The sequence below is a fragment of the Macrobrachium rosenbergii genome, chromosome 50 (genome assembly GCF_040412425.1).
Source record: "Macrobrachium rosenbergii isolate ZJJX-2024 chromosome 50, ASM4041242v1, whole genome shotgun sequence".
Taxonomy (NCBI): Eukaryota; Metazoa; Arthropoda; class Malacostraca; order Decapoda; family Palaemonidae; genus Macrobrachium; species Macrobrachium rosenbergii.
In genome coordinates this window covers 20,950,537-20,970,280 of record NC_089790.1, presented here as the reverse complement: position 1 = coordinate 20,970,280, position 19,744 = coordinate 20,950,537, and the positions used below count along the sequence as shown (strand labels likewise).

At 36.8% G+C, this 19,744-nt stretch overlaps 1 protein-coding gene across 4 annotated transcripts in view; it reads left to right on the top strand.

Moving 5' to 3' along the window:
* The window catches only part of LOC136832735 (1-acyl-sn-glycerol-3-phosphate acyltransferase epsilon-like), a 42,329-nt gene extending 23,152 nt beyond the window's left edge, over positions 1 to 19,177 (top strand). For 2 of the 4 annotated variants that reach the window (XM_067094249.1, XM_067094251.1), the window contains exons 5-9: positions 2,983 to 3,081; positions 9,635 to 9,676; positions 11,845 to 11,998; positions 14,016 to 14,139; positions 14,866 to 19,177. In XM_067094249.1, coding sequence (XP_066950350.1) covers positions 2,983 to 3,081; positions 9,635 to 9,676; positions 11,845 to 11,998; positions 14,016 to 14,139; positions 14,866 to 15,100 — 654 coding nt within the window. In that variant the 3' untranslated portion in view covers positions 15,101 to 19,177. The remainder of the gene's footprint in view (positions 1 to 2,982; positions 3,082 to 9,634; positions 9,677 to 11,844; positions 11,999 to 14,015; positions 14,140 to 14,865) is intronic. The other 2 variants (XM_067094250.1, XM_067094252.1) reach the window with 1 other exon arrangement.
* The last annotated feature ends 567 nt before the right edge of the window (positions 19,178 to 19,744 follow it).

Here is a 19,744-nt window from a genome sequence, read left to right as displayed (position 1 = left end):
CCATGACTCCTTCTCGGATGTCATAAGTAGACTCCGAATTCATCGATATCTATTGTCAGGTTCGAGTCCTTCTTCCCCTCCTCCTTGGACTTTATATCAGTGATCCAGATTGATCGTTACCTTGTTCTATTATACAAACCTGAGGTTCTTTACATTACATTTTTATGCCCACCTCATGCCACCCCTCAATCTGAACCTAGGCTGAAAGGCAAACTGGAATGTTTATTTTAGCTCCTCATTGGGCGAGTGGGTTCTGTTCTCAGCTAGCACTCTGCTGGCCGTGAGTTTGAATCTCCAACTGGCCAATAAAGAATAAGAGGAATTTATTTCTGGTGATAGAAATTCATTTCTCGTTATAATGTGGTTCGGATTCCATAATAAGCTGTACGTCCCGTTGTTCGGTAACCAATTGGTTCTTAGCCACATAAAATAAATATAATCCTTCAGGCCATCCCTAGGAGAGCTGTTAATCAGGTCAGTGGTCTGGTTAAACTAAGGTATACTTACATCCAGGCAGGCGGGTATTCCACGCCTACCTGGCGGTAGTTACCACCTAACCACCTTGTTCAAGAGTTTAACGGCCTTGTCCAGCTTCGCCGTAAGTAATTCCTAATGTAAAAGACCTCAGGTTTGTATCGTTAGGAAAAATACAATTTACTTTTGTGGTACTTTCTGAAAAGGCTCGACATTCCTAACCTGGATGTCGTCAACGATTTCGCTAGTACTATCTCTCCCAAGGAAGAAGTGTCTAAGGACACACCTTTCTCCTGGCTTCGTGAAGCGACCGTAGGAGGTACTTGGCAGCTGGCAACGACGATACTGGTACTTTCCACCCAAGAGCTCTGAAGTCAATGGTTTGGACCATCCCTCACATTTTGGAAATTTCTGTCGGTCTGGAAGCAAGATGTGGTCTCATAGACCACACTCTTGTCTTCCTGTGGTCTTGCCCATAGGCCCTTGGAACCTTTTTTCCTTGGTCCTGTGGTGGCTGCTCAACAAGTTGTGTTTTCTTACCCAGGTCCGTCAAGAGGACTAGTAGCATCTTGCTGAAGGTGTTGGTTCTGGAAGTGAGAAGGATACTGAGAGTGACTGGCCTCTCTTACTCCTCCTTCCTCATTCTCTTACTTCTCCTTCTTCGGGATGAGAATAAGACTCGAACTGATACTTGCTGGATCTGGCATCTGATGCAGTAAGACTACACATTGAGCACCTGTTGTATTTTTCTTCTAGAATCATAGAAGCAATTCCGCTCCTTCCTCTGGCAAGGGGAGGGAGGAGAGACTGGCAATAAGGAAAACTCTATCCCAGGTATTCCTTACTGCCTCCAACTCTTAGATTCTTCCCAGCCTATTTCATGTAAGTTACATGTCCTCACTCGTGAAAAGGTCTGGTATCTGACATTTGATCTTGCAGCTCCTACACTCCAGTCAATGTGTCAGGGACACGGTATGCCTCCTCGCTCTTTTGACCAGGAGGAGTAGCCCAGGTGTGCAGAACTCCAGTCAGTTCAAGAGACTCACTCAGATTCCTCCCTCCAACCAGTGAGTCCTAATGTAAAGGACTGATGGTTTGTATATCGTGTCGGAACAAATCACAATTTTTAAAAGTAAATTGTATTTTTCCTAACTATACAGTACAAACCTGAGGTCCTTTACATTTTTATGCCCACCTCATGCCACCCCTCAATCTGAACCTAGGCTGAAAGGCAAACTGGAATGTTTACATCCAGGCAGGTGGGCATTCCACGCCTACCTGGCGATAGTTACCACCTAACCACCTTGTTCAAGAGTGTAACGGCCATGTCCAGCTTCGCCGTAAGTAATTCTTAATGTAAAGGACCTCAGGTTTATATATTTAGGAAAAATACAATTTACTTTTAAAAATTTTGATATTTCATGGATAAGGTGTTTCACTGTAAATTTGTATTCAGGGTTACCATACTTCACTGTTTAAAAACCCCTCCATATCATTAACAGCCATGAAGTCTGTTCTGTAAGATAAGTGTAGTTCAAGTGTTCCCACTTCACATTTTCCTTTTTTATGTTGTGCAATGGTTTTGATTTCCATCTCCAGATCATTTGCCTTTCCATCTTGCTGAATGGATTAGAATGCAAGACATCTTTTGGGTTGTATGGAAATGCAAAAGATACATTTAAACAAAATAGTGTATGGAGAAGTATAAGATATCTTACTTGGTAATGTAAGGTGTGGTGGAAGGAAAGAGACCATTTGTCAGACCTAAGAAGAGTGATGAGCTGGATTTCGAAAATCCAGATAATGGTGGTTGAAATGGGGCAGAATAGAGTGATGTGAGAGAGTGACTTCTCAGTGATGATTGCTGATGAACAACTGAAAGAAGAAGAAGAGGAGTAAGGTGCATATTTGGCTGAGATAGCCTCACTGCCTTGCTGTCCAGTGCTCACTGTAATATGATATGGAGGTGTTCACAAAGGTAGAATGATTCTTGACTAGTAACCAGGTTACTTCTCCGGCAGCTGGGTTAAGGAAATGTTTATATTGTATTGCAGGATAGTTCTCATTTATAAACTTGACAGATATCTTTTGAGTACATATTAGTTCCTTTCATATTACTGTAATACGTAAGCCTTTATATTAATTTTGCAAAATTGTTCAAATTTTTTTTTCAATCAGTATATGCATGTGAATGCAAGTTGAACATGTTTTGGTTATAAAGAGTAATTCTTATCCTATTTTGGAATTTTGGTTGTATGTGCAGATGGCAGTAGTCACAGCTCAGGGACCTTGAATTTGTTGTGCTCTTTCTTTTCATGCTGTGTTTTTTTAAAATGAATTCATAATATAATCCAAGTGTCTATTGTATTTTAATCAGGCCTGTGTGCACAGTATTCGTATGATTTGATTTGGTGATATTTTCAAAGTGTTGTACAGGTTTGGCTGACTTTACTCACAATCTTAGCAAATAGGAGTATTATATTTACTTGACATGATTTCATTTTGCAGACTTGGCTGGTGGTGTTTCCTGAGGGAACACGATATTATCCAGGTCATCCAAAAGTCATTGAGAAGTCAGAGCAGTATGCCCGTGACAACAACTTGCAGGTTTGTCATTTCTTGTCATTCTTTTAGTGTATAGTATTTGGCTCTGTGGATATGGTTGGTATTTTACCTGTTTTGCATAAATGCTTGTGTTAGCATGAATAATACTATGATGGTTTTCTTTTACATTTTGATTTTCTAAACATTATTACACCACTTACTGTCCTTTGCTGCACTGAATGTTTTACAGTGAATGAAAGATTTTTAATACAAGCTTTTATTAAACTTTACAGTTATCTGTAGACCATCAGTAGTTATTTGTTGAAGTCGACTACATAAGCTAATGATGATGATTTTTGGTAGAAAAAATCAAAGCTGAATTGATAGTGTGTAATTAAGAAGCTATTTAAACCAGCCTTGAACTAGTCAAGAATTTTAGCTTGGTAGCTGGATTAAACTCGTATATGACTGTGCTAAGTTTAAGAGGTTATTCAGCTCTTGTGACCTGTTGGAGAATGAGTTACTTGTATATTTTCTATTTTCTGGATCATTGGTCTGTGTTGAATTTAGTCATTTTTTCTAAACGACTAACATCCACTGTATAAGTTGATCCCTTTCAGGATTTTTCTTGCCACACTCTCCACTCTAGATTTTCACATCAGATTAGTTCACTTATACAAAGCTATCAATGCAGATTCTTGTATTTTTCCTTGATGAGTAATACTTGACCTATTCTGACAAAGCATCTGATTTTTAGTTTTTTTTTTTAGTTGCCTGGATTCAGCAGGCATTAAATGGAAATCATGCTATTGCGTTTGCTTTAGATACCAGCTCTTGTTGATTGCTTTATTATGTAAAGCTAATTAAAAGTATGATTTTATCTGTATTCTAATGTATGATGATAAATAGGGTATGCACAAGCACAGGGCTTGAAATCCTGAACTGATATTCAAATGTGATGAATATAAATTTCCTTGTCATATACAATGACAGAGGTAGTAATATCTAGATGTTTAAGAAATAATGATAACTGTAACCAAAACAGACTAAATTTGTAATAGCAGAGTTACAGGTTTATTTTATTTGAAGAAAATTTCAACTTCGTTGAATAAGTAATGTGTTCAAATACTATTTTCAGAATTCTGTTCATTAACTTTTTTGCTTATTTCCAGTAGTAGTTTTCTTTCTTTGTTATATGTGTAATATCATATTAGTAAATCCAAACAGCTTACTTAATATGTGAATGCAATTCACTTTAATGATAGAGGAAGACTTATGAGTTAATAGCATAGAACAGTGCATGTTAGACACAACATTGTGTTAGTCGCATTAAACAAGAGCTTAGCATAAGTGAATACTATAGATAAATATGTTGAGGAGGAAAATAAGGAGATTCAGTTGAAAGAAGAAGAGTAAGGAAATACTACTTTTATTAAAGAATACCATGTCATGATAAGTATAACCAGTCCAGTAAATCATGAATATGTGTAGATCTGAACTTATGACCAGGTGGTGGATTAAAAGCTTTTTGCTAGTGCTCAGCTTTCTGTGCCACATGCATTCATTGTATCAAGGCAGTTTTTTTTTTTTAAGCCAAAGGAGGAGTAGCAAAGTAACAGCAGGGCTTTTAAATGGCCATATGAGAGCTAAATAATTTAGTTTAGTGTTCTGGTTAAATTATTTAATAAATAATAATAACAATAATAATATCCTAAAAGGTAGAATTGGTGTCGGCAGGAGTATAAGTGTATCTTGAACACAAAACAACCAAAAAAGAGGCAATTTGGCAGGTAAAATGTGTCATTCAAGAACTTCTTCGCAGTAGCCTTGCCTACTAAAGCTGTATTTGTGATTGAGTAACTATCATCAAACGCGAAACAATTGTAGGGGTTATTGTATTGTATGTTATGTATGTACATATGAAAACATAGTGACCAGATTACTGATAATGTTGAACAGTAGTGCACATATAAGTACAATGCTACCACCCATCACATTCACTTCAGTCCCTTGTTTTATATAAGTAACTTACCAAGTAATTACATAGCTATTGGTTCCTAACCCACGGCAGCTTAAAAGTTCAAAATTCGTGTGGCGGTGCTTCTGTCATTTGTGTGTAGGTGACAAGGCCCCACCCACTCTTATGACACTGACTCAGGAAATTCCCTATTTAGGGATGATACTGAACTCTCGGACTTTTTGGGCTTTTCTGTCGCCCAAAAGAGTCGACAACTGCCTTCAGGCTGTCAGTCAGTTCTTCCTCTTCCTTCCTGCTCAGTAGTACAGTGGATGAGTCTTCTAGGGACTCTGACACCAGTAGAGCTGTTTGTAAAATTAGGCAGACTGCACTTGGAACCCCTTCAGTTTTTCCTGAAAGCAAACTGGTGCAGAAAGACCCAACCAGACTCTTTCGTCTTCCCGATTATGTTGGTGATCTTGTGAAGTCTTCAGGAAGGGAAGTCTCTTCTTCCGGTGAGCCCCGACCTTCAGTTTTATTCAGACGTCTCCAACCCAGGCTGGGGCGCTCTCCTGGACGACTAGGAAGTCTCTGGAACATGGACAACGGTGCAACGGAAGTCTCACATCAATGTGAAGGAACTGAGAGCAGTTCACCTGGGCCTTCAGTCCTCTTCGGATCTAGTCTGTGGCAAGAAGATAGTAGTGCATGCGGACAACACCACTGCACTTTCTTACATGCGCAAACAAAGGGACACTCATTCCTTCTCTCTGTACAAGACGGCAAGGGATCTCTTTCTGTGGGTGGAGGAGAATCAAGTCACTCTTGTCACCCGGTTCATTCAAGGGAGAATGAACGTTATTGTGGACGAATTAAGCCACCTCAAACAGGTCCTTCCTACCGAATGGACCTTAGACCCGTTAGCCTGCGACGATCTGTGGAGACTGTGGGGCAAGCCTGCAATGGATCTCTTCGCAATGTCGAGAAACCACCATCTTCCACTCTTTTGCTCTCTGGTCCCAGATCCTCAAGCATGGGCAACGGACACCGTGCTTTTGGACTGGACAGGCTTAGATGTGTACACATTCCCTCCCTTCGGGATGATCAGGGAAGTAATCAACAAGTTGTTTGCGCATCAGAGCACCTCCATGACCCTAGTCCCTCCTTTTTGATTGAACAAGGAATGGTTCCCAGATCTGATTCAGCTTCTGGTGGATTACCCAAGACTCCTTCCACAAAAGCAGTCGCTCCTCAGACAACCCAACTTCCTCAGATTCCACCAAGGGTTGTCTGCTCTGGCCCTGACAGGCTTCAGGCTGTCAGGCACCTCATCAGAGCAAAATGCTTTTCGAGACAGGCTGCAGAAGTGGTTGCGAGGTGCAGACAAGTGTCTTATACAAAGCCCTACCAATCCAAATAGGCAGCCTTCAGAAGGTGGTGCCGCCGCTATAACATCTCTTCTTCTGAGACATCTATAAGTCAAATAGCAGATTTTTTTATATTCCTGAAGTTTGTCAGGAAATTATCAACCTCTGCCATCAAAGGGTATTGGTCGATGCTCAGCTCAGTTTTTATACACAGAAGAATGGATCTGTCTTCTAGTCAAGATAGCAGTGACTTAATCAAATCCTTCAATACGTCTAAGCAGGAAAGTTCTTCCACCTTCTCTTGGAATTTAGACGTTGTACTAAAATGCCTTTCAGGTCCTCATTTTGAACTTCTCCGTTCTGTTTCACTCAGGAATCTCACCAAGAAGACTCTTTTTAGTGGCTCTTGCTACTGCCAAACGTATTAGTGAGTTACAGGCGATAGACAAGAGAGTAGGTTTTGCGCAAAGGGATGCAGTTCAGCTCTCTTTCTCTTGGTTTCTTCGCTAAAAAGAGAACCCTTCCAAGCCCTGGCCTAGATCTTTTGTCATCTAGAATCTTATGGACGTAGTAGGGCCTGAGGAAGAAGAAAGACTTCTCTGTTTAGTGAGGTGTCTCGAGTACTACCTTCACAGGACGGAAAAGATTAGAGGCCTTCGAGCATCCTCTGGTGCTCTGTAAGAAACCCGGTTCGTCCGCTCTCCAAAAATGCCATTTCCTTTTTTCTGAGAGAGAGATATCAGAAGCCCAGATCCAGGAAGAAGCCTTTCCATTTGTTAAGTTTAAGGCTCACAAAATTAGGGCAGTCGCAACTTCCCTGGCATTTGGACATAACTTGTCTCTCTCTATGATCTTGCAGTCGACGTTCTGGAGATGCAAGTCCATCTTTGCCTCACGCTACCTCAAGGACATAGAGACCATGTTTGAAAGTTGTAACACTAGGACCTTTATCCTTGGCTGGCATGGTGTTGGAAGAGGAAGCATAGGAACTCTCTGTTCCTTTGCTTTCCACCCACCTTGACTTAAGGTTTTGAGTATGGGGAGCCGGGGGTACTTTGTACCTGGAGTACCCACCAGTTTCATTTTTAATGGTTTGGGTTATGGTTTTAATTCTGTGATGTAGGTGATAGTATTGTTATTTTGTATTCTGGTCTACGCCCAGGGCAAGGGGATCTTTTTAAACTTTGTCAGCATACGGTGTACTTCCTCCGCTGCAAAGTTCCCACTAATGTAGGGGAGACCCTTGGTCGCATTGCCACGCCCACTACAAGTTGAGAGAAGCACTGACCAGAGGCAGTACCTACCTGCAACAGTGCTCTCAACAGGTAAGGCAACAACAAACATTTATTTAATGTTAGCAACCTTTCTATTTCACTCATTACTTACTTAATGCTTTGGAGTAGAATGTGTCCATATTCCTTCCCACCTCCTAACAATGTGGAATCAGCTATGTAATTACTTGGAAAGTTACTTATATAAAAATGACATTTTTATGATAAAGTTTTATATATACTTACCAAGTAATTATATGATCAGAACCTGCCCTCCCCTTGCATGGACATTAGAGCATGAAATGACTTGAGCTCTGTGCTGAGTTGTTCCTTTGAGTCCCGGATAGTGGGCGGGCCTTGCCACCTACACACAAACGATAGAAGCGCCGCGCGGATTTTGAATTTTTAAGCTGCCGTAGGTTAGGAACCAGTAGCTATGTAATTACTTGGTAAGTATATATAAAACTTTATTTTATCATGAAAATGTCATTTTTTTGCATATGCTATGTGTACTATTTTACAATACAGTGCAGGGCATATAGTATACAGTTACATAATTAACTGATTATATACTGTATACAGTACCTTATTGTACATAGTGTACAATTTACCCTAGAATGTGATGGAAAGACAACAGTCATACAGGAAGACAACATAGGATAAAACTGAATTGAATTATTATAGTATAGGGTACAATGTTCATCTCTCTCTCTCTCTCTCTCTCTCTCTCTCTCTCTCTCTCTCTCTCTCTCTCTCTCTCTCTCTCTCTCTCTCTCTCTCTCTCTGTGCTTTACTTTCGGAAAGTAATTTTAACTTACCAAATTGGAGATCTTAGTGTGTATACTTGAAGAGAGTATAGATTTTAGTGTGTATACTTGAAGAGAGTATCACCTGTGGTTGGTGGTATTGTGAAGGCATTATACTCCTCAGCGCCAGCAGGTGACCCTGTGGTGGCACATACAGATATAGAAAAAAGCAAAGGAGTTATACTATCAAGGCTGGCTTATCCTAATGTCGAGTGAAGTGTCCTACTAATGTGTGACCGAAATAGGCATAAAGTGGGGCATTTGAACAATAGTGGTAGTTTTCTGCTGCTTAGCAGGTGGCAAATTCATCAGTGCACACACACACACACACACACAAAGCATGGTCCATTGCAGCGCCTGAGGAATACCAATGGAAGCAAAAGCTTTCATAGTGCAGAACTGATAACACTCCATACAGCAACTTAGTGCAGTTTTCATAATTTGTGACATGACTTGTTTGCTTTATTATTCCTACTGTTTTGCTACTTCTCTTTGTAGATATACTGTATTCTGTCATTGATCCCGAGATGCGTATGCAGTAAGTGCTCTTATGCTGCATTCTGTCATTCATCTCGGGATTTGTATGCAGTAAATGCACAAAAGTGCTTGAAAAACATTCTTTTACTTTATCCTTTACTTGTTATTTGCTGTATATATTCATCAGCATTTTGAATTGTCATTTTTCTTTTTGTAAAATTCTGGCAAGATATGATAAATACATATGGCAGTGAAGGTTGAACTCTTGGTAAAAAGTGCAGTTCTGATTGCATATATGATTGTTTTACTCTTTTGGTTGTTTGCTGTACTTCTACATTTTAATTTCTTCTCCCTTTAAATTTTCCTTTTTTTCCTCATATTTATTTATATAAGATTATAGTTGTCATCCTAGGAGAGTTTAAAGAATTACAGCATATGCTTCTTGATTCTGCAAGCTTTATTCTAACCTCTTGTCAAGTACTTGGATGTGAGAGTATTTCAAAACTTTTTTTCTTTGCATTATGTTGATAGAAGATGAGAAGCTATCATTCTTTTCCACAATAAATGTATGCATGAAGTATATTGATCATTAAAATTGCTTTCTTAGTACCAAGAGTTTATGTGAATGTTTCTGTATGCCTTACTTTAGTTGATTTTTTCTTAATTTGCTCTTATCCATTATTTTGATTTTAAGACAGCAGTTTCATGTTAGTTACCTTACTATGGCCTGTATTGCAGAATGGTCTTGGTAGCAGTGGCAAAGACATATCTCAACCCCCAGTAAGGAGAAGTACTTCACAGTACTGTATATCTTTTATTTTGAAAACCTTGGTTATTGGTACTTCATGTGTGTATGTGTGGTGCATTGTGGGTATTTCAAAGATACTGGGTTTTTGCTTTGTAAAAATGTCTTAATTTTATTAATATTATATAGTAGCTGTTGATAGGATGCCTGTTCCCTGTGCCCCTTTTTATAAGAAAATATTGGTGTATGTTTCTCATTTTTTTTTGTTAATTCAGTATTGTATGGGGGGTATGCATTTCTTGCTCATTCTCTGACAGTTTCTTCCTCCTTCATGATCCATTGCGTTATAGTTCTTATTCCATTTATTTTATATTTATGTAGGGATCGAATTTGCTCCTTTTACTGTATGCTTATAAAGGATGTTTTTGTTTTCCGTTTACTTTATGTTTTTACATGAATTTATCTTGTTCTTTTATAGTATATAGGAATTTACCTCTTTTATATTATGTAAGAATTTACCTCTTTACTACTTAATTTTTTATGTACTCTTTCCCCCTTTCTTTTCCCAGCCCGAGAAGAACCCTAAAAGAGTTCAGAGGTCTGGTTAAACAAATCATTTATAACTAACTAACTATATTTCAAGATTGTAGGTTTACGTGTTTAATATTTTTCTGTTTCTGTTTATTGTATTACTTTTTTTTTAACATGTTGTCTTTTAACATCTTTTTGTTTTTCCGTAATGTCTTCCTTTTTGTTTCATTTCATTCCCTTTCTTGAATTTTCCTCTTCTTTTGCCTTTGGGGAAGTAGTTTTGGCCATCTGTCTGTGTCTTTTTGTCCAGTTTTCTCTCTCTTGTTTGTCAGGTTCACATTGCCATTTTAGCTCATTTTACAAATTTGAAGGGTTTTGTATCAAATTTGGTATAAAGTTCGAACATCATCTAAATTGCATTTGTAGGGAGGTCATCACCATGTCTTCTAGAGGGCTCAAGGAATTCAGTTCAGAGTAGGAATAGGTTTGCATGAAGGGGGTTCCTCTGTTTGTCCCTTAATGCGTCTGTCTTGTTTATCTTGTCTTCACAAGAGATTGTCCACATGTCTGTTAGTGAGTTTCTCTGTCGCTTGTACCTTGTACGCATACATGTTGGAAGGAATTTCAGTCAGGTTCGTTACAACGGTAGACCTTCATGCATAAGTGTACATGAAGGGAGATTACCTTGTGTAATTGTTTGTGTCAATTTGTCTGTCACACTTATCTTGTTGTTGCTACTTCTCAAAACATTGTTTAAGGGATGCTGGACATAGATCCATAATTGTGATCTTATTCAGTTCCCTGAAATCTACTGCAGTGTGCTAAATTCTGTTTGACTTCAAAACACAAGTTGAACCAAGGTGAGTGAGAGTAATTATTAGTTATTATTGTCATTGTCATTATTACAAGTTAAACAACAAGCCATTGTCATTATTACAAGTTAAACAACAAGCCAATAGCTCCAACAGCATAAGCAGCCCATTACAGAAAAAAGAAATAAAGAAGCAAAGAACAAATTGTAAAAGAGAAATATAGAGAAACTTCACTTCTAAGAGGCCAGCCCCATGAGAGCTAAATAATTTAGTACTAGGTGTACAGTATAGTCTGGGAAGTTTTGAATGCAGTAGTTGAGCAGAATTATGGAAGAATTTATACAACACATACAGTGACCTAATTGAATGATGGTGCCTGAGATTAATACCAAGATCAGGGATAAAAATTTAGTAGAACTCAAGATTTTGTCTGATTTAAAATGTGAGTCATCTGCAGAGGATCAAACGGGGTAACTGTATTCAAAATATGTCAACAAAGAGAATAGAAATGTTTCCTCTAGGTAGGCATATTTCCAAAAATCTCAGAAGACTCTCAAAATAGATATTTGTTGTACAGTTGAATAAGATGAACCAGTTCTGTTTCTACAGTGAATTCACAGCCGAGAATGACACCTAGAATTTTAATACTGTATTTAGTTATTTTATTTTTTGTTTTTAGGTTCTTCATTTGCATATTATAATTTATATGATATTTGTTTAATGTTTTCAAACTGTTATTTATGAAACATCAGATAAGAGGTGTGTGTGTCAGTGCATTTGAAAATGGCAATCTATATGTATGGTATAAGTCGGTGTTTCATATTTTTGTTAAGCTGAACTTGAAATTTTTTTTTTAACAGGTTTTAAAACATCACTTAGTGCCAAAAACTAGAGGAACATGGCTAGTGACAGAACATCTGCATGAAAAAATTGATGCTATTTATGACGTATCAGCTTTCTATGAGGGAAGTGTGAACGAAGAAGGCATCAGAGGAAATGCACCTCAGTTAATAGGTAATGTACGATGGATTGTACAAGTTTGCATAGAATGAAGATACAAGTAAGTGACAGTTACAAATGAAATATAATGATAAATATGTTATGAAATCATGTTCCAACCTTTTACTGTGGTGGGTTATCAACTTGCCAGTTAAGTATATTTTACTGAAACTGTCCTCCTTGAGAGCTCGGTTGCATGAAATTAGTGTTAGTGTTATGCTGTTTCATAATATTATTTAAAGACCTTGTGAATTTAATTTTTGTGGGGTTTCAGTTTTTTTATTCATGTGCTTGTTCTGTTGTTATCTGGTATCATGTAGCAAAGAATATTGCGGTAATACATTCAGCATAGAGGCTATGCCTTTTGTATGGATGTGGAACAGATAAAGTGTAATAGTATAGTGAGGAGAACAGGCAACATCAAAGAAAGGGGTTGCAGTGTTTTGCCAGTCAGTGCATGCTCAGACAGTATGTCATTGTTATTATTGTGAGCTAGTTTAACAACATCTGCAGTACTTGCAAAAACCCATCCAAAGATTTACTTCTCACATGAAAAACTGTGAGCAAGGTAAAGTAAGAGAAGTTAAGTATTTATACGAGAAGAGGCCAAGAGTAACATGAAAAATAAAAGAAAGCAGTGTACTGGTGGGGGACCAAAGTGAAGCTGCGTAAAACATTTAGTATTGTCTACAGAGCTCTGTGAAGGCACACAGCAGTATCTTTCCACTTGCTCAACTCAACATAGATTCCTATGCAGTAACCTGATATTCAGCTCAACTTAGATTTCTTTGTGGTAACCTGTTATTATGGAAGAGAAAGATGGAGAGTTAAAATTGGTTGGAAAAGGGTCTCATTTGGCAAATCCATTCCACAGGTCCACACCAGCCTTCTGATACCCTTTTTGTGACTGCCATTCTAATGCACCTCCCCCGGGCAAAGGCCAGTATGGCTTGAAGCCATCTGAGTATCAACCAGCCACCAACCAGTTGTAAAATATGGGAACTTAAGAAATGAAGTCAGGAAAGATAATGGAAAACTAAGTCTCTGCAGACATAGATTCAAACAGGGAAGGTGCAAATCTTTTAGAGTAGGAATGTTAAAGTCAGCAAAAGTCTGTGTTTTAACACAAAGGAAAAAAATACAGAGAGATAGAGAAACAGCAGTGGAATGGAGGTATACAGAGAGCACTTGGAGGTTAGAGGAGAATTTCAAGCTCTGGCAGATTATAGGTGGGCTAGGTGATCAAAAGGTCTAAAGGACTTAGATGAGGTAGGTCAGGAGGCAGATGGCAGGGCAAATAGTAAGATTAGAAAGGATGGAATCCAAACCAACTCAGCAGAGGAAGGGAAACAAAGTAAATACTTGCATACAACCAAAAAAATTAAGAATTATCAGGTAAAAAAAATGCCAAAGCTATGATTAAAATTTAAAGGTATTATAGACTAGAAATAGCGTAGGCCAACTAATAATAAGGGTAAAATATATCCATAAAATAATGTTAGAATATTTATTTAATAAGCAAAAGCATGAAATAGAATCCCATAATTAAAGGAAAATAGATTTTGTTACATTTATATTAATTTTATCATTATAAATAAGTTGTTTTGGAGGTAAGCAATTTATATTAACTGGATCATCATTAATAAGTTGATTTGGAGATAACAAGCAAAAAAGGAGGTGTAATACATCTATTTTCCGATACAAATGGTTGATCAGAATGGAAGCTGTATATGAGTAGGTGGAATGGCTTATAATGATTTTTGTGTTGAAACACCTAATTTTTGTAATATGTAACATAAATCATTCTTCCTCCTGAACCTTTTGAAAGTGTAGCTAGGTCAGATTTTGCAGTGAAAGACCATATTTTGTTGATAGATGTTTTATGGAATGGAGAAGCATAAGTGGAAAGGGAGAACTGTGAATCATGTCCAGAGATGACTGCCACCGCAGAAGGACTAATGTAAAGTATATAGGCATGAAAAATTAATTTTATTAAAAAAAAATTGTGTTAATCTTGAAGTTTGAATTTTAGGTATGCTGATGGGTAAATGCAAGAAGATTCATATTCACATAAGGCGCATCCCTATGTCAGAAGTACCAAAAGAAGAAGAACAACTCAGAGTATGGCTACACAATTTATATATTGAGAAGGATGCGTGAGTATTGTGTTTGTTAAGAATTTTCTTCTTTATTTCTCCACACCTCATTTTTTTTTTCTTCTTTTTTTTTTGATGGCAGATGGATGTCCATTTAAAAGAAAAATTTTTTGCTGGAAGCCTGGTTTACAAACTGTCATTCTGTTTGTTGTACCTTCATGAATATATTTTTGCTCTAGAAGGTGGAACTTTAACTTTGTGTGCTTGTTTTTTTGTTTTCTTAACCATACAGCTCTAGAAGAATTCCAGTAGTGCTTCTTCCAGACTTCTTTCTTGTTTGTTATATCTACCTATAACATCATCAAAACTATCCCTGCCTATTCCTATGACCATTTAAATCTCCTCTTATCAGTGTCACATCTGACTGGGGAACCTCTGTCACCGCACCTGATAGTCTGCATTATTATCTTTCCTAAGATCATTGTCATCTGTATTTTTTCATAGATTAGATCCACTCCAGTTACATCTTGAGCCATTGCATCCATGACCAGTATTCCTTATTCATTTTTATTGCATCTCACCACCATTCCACCAGAATTTATATTTGTCCATATCATTACCATTGTATTTTGTGGGAGCTCCTCCATACTGTTTACTGTATTACTCTAACTCAACTGATGCAGTTTTAAAAAACTTTCATATTTTGGTGGTGGAAAATATCAAAATTTGTAAGTCTAATCTTTCTGAGTTTTCCATAACATTTAACAGCCAATTTCACCTTGACAGGCTTGCAGAAAACTTCTTCAGTAAAGACAAAGAAGCCCGAGCCTCTGTACAGACAAGATTAGGTGGCCGTCCTCATTCTCTTGGTCTTTGGCCCACATTATCATCATTTCTGGTCTTCACAGCCATAACAGTGCCTGTTTTATGTACTAAGATTGGTCGCCAGTTATACCTACAGCTTCTTGTCTACGGAACATTGGGTGGTTACGGGTGGTTAGCCCTTCGTTCTGTATGTTAGAAAAGAATGATTCTAGGATGTTTTATTTTTAATGTTAAAAATTTTACCATGAATAACCTAAGTGCTGAGATGTTGGAGTTTGTTTGTAGCATTTGTATTCACATTGACCATACAGTGGAGATATTTCTCTGTTTCATATCATCAAATATAAAATGTTTAAGGAGGTAACACAAGGTTTGTGTTTTATGGGATAATAATATTGTCTGGATCAGTAATACTCATATAGAAAGTGATGAATTGATAATGCATAAAGAATAAGATATAGAAGAAGACAGTAGATTATAGTTTGAAACTTAAGTAAACATCATGTGTTTTTAAAGGGAGCTCAGTATTTTAGGGATTATTTGTATGGAAGGTATACAGTATAATGAAGAGTGACTGTTATTTATACTGTATATATTTTTATTTTCTAAGCCAGCTGTTGATGAGCTGTTATGCTGTGGGAATGTCACAAAATGCGTGATTTAAGACTCAGTGATTTGTAGTCAGTTGCTGCTTAAAAAAAGAGCTTGTTCATAGATGTAATGCACTTGTGAGGATGAAATTGAGTAGAGAGAAGTGTGAGTAGGAAGCTTATGTAGAAAATGAAGGTCACTATTAACCTGCACTGGCCTCAGTTCACCCCAGTTGGGGCATTATATTGAATTTTGTGTTCAAAAAGATTGTCAAGCTTAATACAGTGTGTTCATAAGGAAATACCAAATGCTACCATTTTAGAGTGTCGAATACTGTATACATAAATATACATTATTTCTGTTTATATGTGTAGACAGTATTTTTTTCTTGTAGGTAAGACATGTTCAAAATATTGAAATGCAATTAAAACTAAGAATGCCACAAATTTCACTGTTTGCCAAGGTTGCTGCACTTGAAGACTTGTATACACTGTTTTGAATTAAAGTAACATTATTGATATGATGTATATGTAATCACAAGCATTATTTTTGAAGGTTCTCTTCATTTATACAAATGTAGAGACTGCCATAAATCTCTGTTTATGAGAAATATTCTTCCTTTTTCTTTAGCAGTAATCTTGTATTACCTGTGATTGCTTTCACGAGATGGTAATGATAATGAGGGAGTTTTAATTGGTGGAAGGTTTTCTTTAGATAATTTTATAACCTGAGATTCTCATGTGATACCTATCTGCTTATTGGTAAAGTGCATTATTGAAGTGTATTTTTATATTCATACATTATACTTTATTATTTTTTATAATGTTCTAGCATTTTCTTTGTTTTTCATAGCAGTTTTGCATGATTCAGATTAGCAGATTCAATTCTTTGGAGATAATTCGTCAGTCTTTACAATACAAAACTAATTATAAAAATAATCTTACATTGGTTGTTGTTTTGAGCAAGAATTCTTAGCTTAAGTCAATTGAAGCTGATTTAATTTGATATACAGTTCAGATAGTCCCTGACTAACCTAACTGGGGTAGTGTCCTGACATGCAACCTTTTTTGGAATGCATATATTTTACATAATTGCTCTCTTATTTATGCAATACATTTTGTATTTCGTTTGCTACACATATTATTTACATATTGATCTTTTAGGTACAAATTTGCGTTACTTGTGGTGTACCTTGTGTTGCAATTTTCCAGATTAATTTTTAAATGTTTAAAAAAAATTTTCTCAAACTTTACATTCTGTAAGTGTGGATGGATGTAAACAGAATAAGTTGCAAGTTGGAGAGAGTCTGTTTAGTTCATGTTAGGGAAGTGAACATGTATGTGTGTTTGAAGTTAGAGGAATCTTGTGTTGCTTAGTATCAAATGGAGATAATGAAGTGTTAGAGTGGAGATTTTAATGGAATATTGTAGAAGTGAAAGGGTCTGAAGAAACAGGTAGTTAGACAACCACCCAATTTTGAAAAGAATTGGGTGGTTATCAAAGATGGACCTGTCAAAGAATATAGCTTATGTCAAATTTAAGATAGCTTGTTGGATATTATAAGACTGCTTGACGTAATTTTTCATGATTCCAGGGAAGTATGCATGACACATGGAAAATCATGTTTATAGTTAGTTTTCTTCTATTGTCTTTCATTTTTACTGTAGCAGAGATTTGACCAGTACTCCCAAGGAAAAGCTGAAGTACACCCTCAAGCTTAATCAGAAAAAAAAAAAAAATGGACTGTCAGTATGAAATAGTTGAGTACTGGTACATTCTCAATCCTTTTTTGATCATCTAAAGCACAGTCAAGTGGCAGGGGTAGAGGGCAGTTGATTGCATATTTGAGAGGAAGAAATTAACCAAAAAATGTTGGGATTTTGATTTCACTTACGCCTCTTGGCATGGACTATATCAGTTGCTCATCATGCTCTTCTTGCAGTTATGTTGCCAGAATAATGATGACACTACTGAGAACTTTCCCACTCCATGCCCAGTGAAGAAAGGTTTATTGTTGCTTTTAAGATATTTTATACAATTAGCCATTCTAACCCTCGTTTTGTGGTGCTGTACATAATGTCTAGGTAACCTTTATTTTAGAAGTATGCTGTATTCTCTTGTTACCTTGTTCATACTGTTGCACAGGTTGTCATTTATAAATGCACAATGATGGGCTTTAGTTTTTTTTTCACTGTCAATGTTTTAGTTTGGTTTGTGAAAAGAACTGCGTAAGTAAGTGATTACACTCCTATTTTCCCTTTGCATTTAAAAAAGTTAAAATAGACCTCTGGCCCCTTTTGTGAAAATGATTTAGTGTTAAATAACTTATGTATATTGTTAATGTATGACAGCTGTTGTGGAATTTAGAATGAATGAGTTGACTAATTCATCTCTTTGAGATGTTTTACAAATTCTTAACTGGTTTACTGTACAGATGAAAGGTATTGGTTATAGCTTGTGAGAAAAGATTGACATGATTAATGGAGAAGACAGTTTATTGTATGTTTTGGGAGACTGGTGATATTGAGTATCCTGTTGTTATTTTACATCATGTCATGTCATGTAATGTCATGAGAGTAGCATGTGGTCTTCAGAATGAGCTTCAGTTTCACTGCATTGGAAATATTTTCCTTGATTTAATCTTGGAAATGAGTTGCTGTTTTGTTGATGAAGTTCATGAGAATCAGTGAGATACTTTGCTTGTTAGTCGCTGTGTAGGTACGGATTCAAAATTATGTCTGCTGTTAGAAGTGAATTAATTTAGATGTGAAATGAATGTTTTATTTCAAGGAGGAGGTCAAGTTTTTAGAAAAAGTATTGTTTATTCACCAGTTTATATTCCATAAAGAGAAGGCAGATGGCAATAAATGTTAGGTATTCATCATGAATGTAAATGCCAGAATGTGTAATATAACAGTCGTAACCAGAATAGCTCCAATACGCTTCTTATTGTAGTGGTGCCTTTTATTGCTGCTGTAATTTTCTTTTTTATTGATGCATACATGGAAATAAGCATGAAATTTGTTTGTCTTCTTTACGAGTTCTTTGTATCTGATGACGATAATTACATTTTAAGATTGAATGTGTTTCTCACAGGTTTCTATGTGAGAGAAATGAACTGAGCTGAATGAAATGTTTTTAAAATCATACACAAAACTTAGACTTTACTTAGGACTTGAGGGAACAAAAAAATTATATTTTGATTACAGTCGTAGAAAGCCATTTGCTGTAGAATGCCATTTGCCTTTTCACAACCCACTGGAGATTGAGATCGCCAGGCTGTTGGTATCTGAAAATGAACTGTCATAGTGAAATACAAAATATTACTTAAGAATAGGGAATATTTATGTACCATATAGAAGTCCTTGACCTTTGTCAAACTGTAATCATGATGGTGCTACAGTGTAGGTCAATTATGTTGTTATGTTCTGCTATCCATTGTGACTTACTGTTAGTGCATGTCAGTTTGTTGTCACAATACATTGGTGTGAGAATTGTCTCTGAACTAATAACATGGATGTGTTTTATTTTTTATGTCTTAATTGTAACATGAATATGAAATTACTTAGGCCAGTTTTTTCCTTATAATTAAAGAAAAGTTTGGTTTTTTATGTAATTTCTGTTGACTACAGTACTATGTAATTAGATTTGTGTAAAATTTTACAATAAATTTGGAATAGTGCATGTTCTATTCTTTTTTGTAAAGTAACATACTGTATTCACTTTTGGAGAATGCAGTACAAAAGTAGCTATAAAACCTGTGCAAATCCTACAATATTCAAAATTTCCATAAAAAAAATGTTAGGATTTTTTAGATGATGAAACCAATAAGAAATAAAAGCTGATTAAATCCACCAAAGGATTGTGGCCATCATCAATGTAGGCAGTCCCCTGGTTATGGGGTGAGTTCCGTTCCGGCAGGTGTAGGCAGTCCCCGGGTTATGGGGCGAGTCCGTTCCAGCAGCCTGCCGTAAGGCGGAAAATGCTGTAACCAGGAACATCATAATAAAAAACAGGTTTTTAAGTGTTGCCCTGGTAAAAAACCAGTTTTCTCACCACCTTATACACTGTAGTGAACCCTCCCAGTGGCTACAGCCCCCTAAACCGGTTTTCACACCTCGTTATAGCTCCTACAATTACGCCGGTCAGAAACTATTTTCAGTCTTGCATTGCTTGCGGCGTGCCATAACTTGGGAACATCTGCTGTAACCTGGGAACTACCTGTACAGAATGACATACAAGTGGTACT